This window comes from Liolophura sinensis, chromosome 7 (assembly GCF_032854445.1).
Source record: "Liolophura sinensis isolate JHLJ2023 chromosome 7, CUHK_Ljap_v2, whole genome shotgun sequence".
Classification (NCBI taxonomy): Eukaryota; Metazoa; Mollusca; class Polyplacophora; order Chitonida; family Chitonidae; genus Liolophura; species Liolophura sinensis.
Genome location: NC_088301.1, coordinates 37181026 through 37188406, shown reverse-complemented (window position 1 = coordinate 37188406; position 7381 = coordinate 37181026). Strand labels below are relative to the sequence as shown.

Below are 7381 nucleotides of genomic sequence, written 5' to 3'. Positions count from 1 at the left end.
ATGTGGAGTTAAGAAGCTGTACCACCAAACTTGAATCTAGTCTCTCACAAGTAGGTATACAGTCATTTTGGAGTAAGTATTATCGTGCAGTTGCAAAAAAAAATCAGGTGTCAGCTATGTGTAATCTCTTAAAAACTCTGACTGTGTCACTAAATTACTAGACGCTCAAATACACGCACCGTCATAGGACATTTCTCCATCCTCTGTACTATGCTATTCGTCACAAAGAATTCGATCGCTAATTGTTTAGGTGTTCAACAGAACATTTCTTATGTCTTAACATGATTTCTTTACGATTTCTTACTTTATATACATTATTAATTCTTTGGTGGTTTGTGATAAACGTGGTTTTGGGAATTTCGATTATTTACCCCGAACGTCGATTTTGGTTGACGGCAGGTACACGAATGTCTGTGTCGACGCATAGTTTGATACCAATTGTTTTAGCCCTAGCTCTCAAATGAACGTTAAATGCTGGCTTCCTCACCGGCCGTATGTGGAAATGTCTGGCAGCAACTGAGGATGCGCGTGGGTTTCCCTCTGGCTGTGCACGATTTCCTCTCGCCATAATGATGGCCGCCGTCGTATGAGTGAAATATTCTTGAATACGGTGTAAAACACCAATCAAATAAATAAATGAACGTTATGGTGTAGATAAGGCTAGGTTGGTGAACAAAACAGCATAACCCAGCTCTTACACCCTGAACATACATATATGTATCCACAGGCACCAACATACATACATGTACTTTACACTGTATACACACAGAGAAAGATTAACAAAATGTATAACCAAGCAACCACTTTACATGCCGGTGTAATCAAAAAAGTATAACCATGCAACCAATTTACAAGCAAACGTGAGCAAAAAGTGTAATCGCGCAACTAATTTACATGCAGGCGTGAGCAAAAAAGTGTAAGCATGCAACCAGTTTATATGCAGGTGTAAGCAAAGACGTATAGCCATGCAACCAATTTACAAGCAGGCGTGAACAAAAAAGTGTAATAAGGCCAGGCCTCAAAAAGATATAGCCTAACCTCGAACTGCCATAAATGGAACCGTACACATATGTACATTCTGCACACCACAAGCCACGGTATAACTGATGCCAAAAGAACACTGAAACTTTCCTGCATCATCATAATACCATACTTCATCGTGGTGAGCTTATGGATATGCTAGATTATGAGGTTCTTGGTTGCTAACCACTAAAATGTGTATAAGAAGGAAAATGGCTACCTGCTCTGTTGTGTGGTAAATTGAAATATCAAATACAAATATTTTGTCTTTTATGGCAGTTCGTATAGAAAAACATTTGAATCCCAAATTACACCATATTTCATTTATAAGCAAGCAGGTTTTGAGGTTTCTTTTCAGTTAAAAAAGTTGTTTTATATTGTATGTTGCCTGTACATTTCGTATTAATTACGGTAACTTTTTCCTTCCTTCTTAAGAAACTGCGCTCTAATCGCTAAGATGAGAATTTAAGGCTACAACAAAAACTATACTTTTTCTCCAGTTCATGTCAGATTGTTCACAATGTCTGAGGACAAGGGCGATGCCGGGAAGGAAATTTGGGACGTAGACATTGAGAAATTGGACAGTGTTAAATTTGCCGAAGAAGGCCATTATAAGAGTGATGGAGATATGGTCAGGATTGTAAATGACAACCAGGCAATGGATTACGTGGCTTTGTGTTACAACACATATAAGAGCCAATCTGTAGGTGAGTTACCGGTAGATGTTCTTGTAATAAGGATAACTGAAGAAGCATGTTGATCGTTAATATAAACATGTGCAGGCACTTTTCCGGTATCTATATATCAGGTAATTATAGAGTATCAGACGTAGGTTACTGTAATCTCATCGAATCTATATATAAAGATGTCTGAATATTCAAATAGCGAACTTTGTAATTCAGCTACAGTGCATATTGCTCCTTATATTTTTGCGGAAGAGAAATCAATTGAAAGAGAACAAAGAAAATATCAGTAGTTGTTTTACTTCACCGCTGGCTTCAGTTTTAATAGTTTTAGTTATCAAATATCTGTTTGTAGTTTGTGAAAAATCATAAAAATACATAACTCTATTAGACAGTTCATTATATGGTCTGGGTGGTGATGCAATGTAGCGTGGTGTTTCGATATAGTCTTACTTATTTTGATGTCAAATTAAGATCTTCAACATGTATATAAGATATACTCAGCCTATAGCATTCATGAATATCTTACCCTATTCCCCCCCGCCCCGCCCGCCAGAAGACCTTACAAAGACGTTCGAAGAGGGGACAAGATCAGATCAGCCACAGAAGGTAGGCCTAAAAATTGGGCATTTGACAAACAGTTTTTTCATTCTTTAAAGTTTTTCACAATGCTTACACGGATAGTTCAGTACTTCATTCCCAATTTGTGAAAATTGTGTACCTCCAACACATACGTCGTTTATTACCATTTCAAGTTTTATGGCATACATGCAATTCTTTCTTGAACAGAGGGGCAGCTCTGACGAGGAATCTGAAGAGCCCGTCTTCAACCTTAGCCTGTTGGAACAGAGCACTGTTTATGGACCCCCGATCTTCTTCCTCCAGAAGTTCTTTGAGACGCCGAAGACGGGGGTCCTGGAAGTCCGCGTGAGAGATCCTGATGTCAGTTCTGTACAATCACAGAGCGGTGAACCATCGCCAACAGAAATTGCGGTAAAAATACATTTATGGGCATGTACACATGTTAGAGGAGCTACCCGACACAGAGCAGGGCGATAAACAAATTGTCTCTTCCGCTCCATTTCTTCTACAAGGAATATTTTTATACTACATAGGGACCTTTGACCCCCTGTGTGAACTCAGATGACCATACAACTCTAAAACGTCTCAACGGGGGAATTCTAGACAGACACATGAGTAAACGTCCAAAATATAAAGAACGACTGAATCTTATTTGACTAGCATTCACAATCCTGTCATTGGATAATATATACACTTAAAAATTGGTTTTTGAAGATGTAGGATCATTTTGTTAGTACCTGTGTGAGTTAACATTGGCCTCCTTTAAACATCATGCAATTACCCTCGCTGCAGGATCACATAAAAGAGGTGTTCTACAGAATCAGTATGTTGGAAAATGACGAAGAAAACCACAGCTACAGTAAGTAAAATTCATTCGAATAGAACAGTTTGTATTGCCAATTGTAGTATTTTACAAACACGAAAAGTATAGGGCAGTTATAGATTTCTGTGTTGCATAGTCTGTTTGCTAGGTGTTTAATAGTTCTTTCAGCAGTGGTCTCTTGTTCTTATTATGTACCGCATTTTGAATGCGATGGATCGAGCACGTCTGTCGCCTGGTTTTAAAAAAGCATATGCTGGTATAAGTTGTAACGATCGAGGATTTGTTATTTACGTAAATATTAAAATTATCTTAAAGAACTTTGTGAGCGTCCGTCAACTAAATATCATTTACTCCCACGTGGATGGAGATGTTCAAAAGTTTGTCTTGAGAGTAGTTGGCATAACCCATGTCTGAGTCTCAAACAAAAAGCTGTATATATAACCTTTGCTGCTTTAGTGGAGACCTCTATGTCTTAACCAATGATGTCGCACGTTGGGATCTGGTTTAATTCGGCCATAAACCTTATTTCCTTGATACAGGCCTATTATAGTTCTTGAGCTCGGTGTAAAGTACGAATGAAATAAATCATTTAAACGTGTTTGTATATTTTTAGTACATATAAATAACTGAGTCAATTTCCAAGATGTCAGATTAGTTATATTTGTGTTTACTCGCATGAACACTTCAGGCTACTTGGTCGAAGTATTTGTGAGGTCACCGGATGCCATGGTCACCTTGTTAAACAGGAACAGATCGCAGGCTTACCAGGATTTAAGCGAAGACGATCGTAAGTCGATATAAACAGGCTTTCTATTCTTTTAGTATATTTATCAGTTTAGCAAAATTGTCTCTCGCGTAACCAAAGAAACGTAGATGAATTATGTATGGCAGCTCTAATATAAGACAAGTAAAGGTGGATATTACAATAACCTATTGGAGGTTCTTTTAAGTTTTTTTCAATAAATCTTCCTGAACATTTTCACGTAGATAGCAAAATCAGGGGCAATATTCATGAAGCATACTTAGTGTTAAATAGCCCTTAGCTAAGTGCACTTTATATTTCTACAAGATATGTTGTCATGGAAGTTAAGGGCTTACTTAGTTAAGTGCGCCTCATGAAACTGGGCCCATAACAAAACTTAAGATATGCATTTTTCCAGTTTAGAGTGATTACCCGTATAAGTCAATTGCTGAATTTGTTATTAAGAGATAGCCGTGCATGAGTACAAGAACGCTATACTAAGAAAGGCAAGAACGATGAAGAACATGGATACGCGGCTGAGCTTTTACGAGTCGGTCAACCTCCAGGTACGTATATGGATGATTGACCCTTGAATTTCAGCTTTGCTTCTCGCTAGTCATTGTCATGACTTTTTCAGTTTCTTAGAATCCTGGTAACGCTTACCATCTTAAATAGACTCATCAATCTCTCTTGCTGACATATTTTTTGTCCGTTTAGAGATTTACAAAATAAGAAAATAATAAAGTAAGAGGTGATCTATATAACACAGTGCTATCATTTTAGGCAATAATTTAAAGGCGCCTGTCTTTACACAAACTATTAGATTACACAAAAACTTCGATCAAGCGACAAAAACACAGGTTCAACTTCAGTCTAAAAATGGTTATGCCTTGAAATACATGCCCTGCTTCACTCTTACTAACATGCCCCATTAAATTATACGTCTCTGTGTATGACGATGTTTTGTTTCTCACCACTTTACAGGGCTGCACTAAAACAGTTTTCTCCAGATGGACCATTGCTAATAGCGACTCTACAGACCTAACCTTCGCCACGGCCACGTGGTTAACATCCGATGAATTATTGATGGACACCACCACACGTAGGTCTTTACAAGTGGTAGTGACATCGACTGATAATGACTGTCAGCAGTACATGAGATAAAAATAATTTCAAGAAAATTTATGCTTTATATTGTTAGTAGTCATACACTTCACACAGTTACATTTGACAATACCCTTCGAATAAGGAAACATTCCCGCGATTAATGAAACAAGTATAATATGTGACTGACGTTGGCGGTAACACGAGAACTGTTTTGTTCTTTAGAATCAGACATTCAAGATTTGGTGTTTGGGATTTTAACCGACACTGTGGCCCTTCAGCCTAAATTCATTGCTGCTTGTTTCGACGTCGAACCACATCAGCCTGTTTCCCCTACCGTGTTGTCAGCAGACCGGGCCGACAACATTACCGTTGACAACGCAAAGAAATTCTCGAAGGTTCGATACAATATTATAAGAGCTGTATCCAGAATATACCCATTCTGCCTCAGAACATTGTCGAGTGAAAAAATGTAGTAATACCAATGTCTAGAACATGGAGAATAAAACCATGCAGATCATTGACGATAGTTTACAAAGTGTATAAGCTTACAGCAGGGTTGTAAATATATATATATATATATGTAAGGTTCACCCTCTGCAAGTTCCTTTCTCAGTTTAATGAAGGCACAAAAACTGTCAACCAAAATGTCAAGTCTATATATATATATATATATATATATATATATATATATATATATATATATATATATATATATATATATATATAGATAGATAGATAGATAGATAGATAGATAGATAGATAGACAGATAGATAGATAGATAGATAGATAGATAGATAGCAGAACATTATTTTCAATGTCTTGTTTGTACATAGGATGAACAAAGCCGTAACAAGACTAAAGTTCAGTCGGTTACAGCTGATCTGCCAGCAAAAGAGTCCGAAACAAAACGTAAGTTGACAACATAACCAGTATATAGTTGACATATTTTACATGAATTGAAATAAGCAATGATGTATGCCCTTCGGCTTCGTTCGAAATATTCAGCCGATCATTACATGGACAAACATCTCAGATATACTGGAGCCAAAATGGTTTAATGGAATATGGGCAGAAAATTATAATACAAGGCAAGAAATGCTTGTGCAGTGTAGGCCATACCACAAGCAGACGTATCCTGATAACATAAAATTTAATTAAACCTTTTTCAGGTGCGGAAAAAAAAGCCTCCAAGAAATCCCGCTTCCGACGATTTTTGTCCAACGTGTTTGGCTGCTGTGTTTGCGGACGCCGCAGTCATTAACAACATGCAAAAGGATTAGCCTACCAACCAAGACATCAGAATAAACTCCTAAAAATTCCGCATTAAAAGTTATCTGTTTAAAACGTATGAAATTCTATAAATAAGTTCCTCTCTAGTCATGGAGAAAATATTATAAAAGCGAACACATTTTGGCAGTTTAGAAGTATAGTTACAGTTAAAACATTAACCCGCTGAACAAATAAGTAAAGAAAAGTTTTATATAATCGTCATGAGGTAACATAATGAATTTCACCTTGGCATCTATATGCAGGAATTGTTTATATTACTGCTTCCTTCTTAGCTTTGTACCAGATTATGCATATAATGCCGATGCGCTGTATTGAGGAGTGTCTTCCTGCAGCAGGGCGAGGATGGAATTTAAATATGTCAGTGCACAGCAGTCAGAGCGATAAAATGCTCTGTGTATCAGGTATAATTTTAAATCTTTCCTACTATTCATCCTATCGATCTCCTCTTTCTACGCTCTTATTCATAACCCTCCACACCTACTTCCTATACCAGCGCACTCGGGTTTACGAAAGATTCCTAACAAACAGGCCCACGGACACATCCTCGGCTGTAGGGCAGATCCCCGCTTTAACGGCACAACCCCATGGATGTACTGCAGATCCTTACCTATACGACATATTCATATCTCTAAGGCAGATCCCCTCCTTTGAACAGCAGATCCTCACCTATACAACATATTCATATCTCTAAGGCAGATCCCCACCTATGAACAGCAAATCCCAGCCGATACGACATATTCATACTTGTAAGGCAGATCCCCGCCTACGAACAGCAGATCCCCACCAATATGACATATTCATACTTGTAAGTCAGATTCCCACCTATGAACAGCAGACCCCCATCGATACGACACATTCATATAACATTCAAGTCAGATCCCTACCGATAAGTTATATTCATATCTGTAAGGCAGACGCCCACCTTTGAACAGCAGATCCCCACCTTTGAACAGCAGATCCCCACCGATATGACATATTCATACTTGTAAGGCAGATCCTATACGACATATTCATATCTGTAAGGCAGATACACACCTACGATCAGCAGATCCCCAAATATACGACATATCCATATTTGTAAGGCAGATCCTCACCTATGAACAGCAGATCCCCACCGATAACATATTCATATC

The 7381-nt window shown here is 38.0% G+C and overlaps 1 protein-coding gene and 1 long non-coding RNA gene across 2 annotated transcripts; both read left to right on the top strand.

The window, feature by feature from the left end:
- The first annotated feature begins 3816 nt into the window (after positions 1–3816).
- Positions 3817–4903, top strand: LOC135469758 (uncharacterized). Its single transcript, XR_010444359.1, has 3 exons — positions 3817–3895; positions 4316–4416; positions 4835–4903. It is a non-coding gene; the product is annotated as an uncharacterized LOC135469758 (long non-coding RNA).
- LOC135469757 (uncharacterized) lies at positions 4901–6254 on the top strand. Its single transcript, XM_064748341.1, has 4 exons — positions 4901–4952; positions 5180–5352; positions 5792–5867; positions 6128–6254. Exons 1-4 carry the CDS (start codon positions 4937–4939, stop codon positions 6217–6219), a joined length of 357 nt encoding a protein of 118 aa, XP_064604411.1. The 5' UTR covers positions 4901–4936; the 3' UTR covers positions 6220–6254.
- Positions 6255–7381: the final 1127 nt, after the last annotated feature.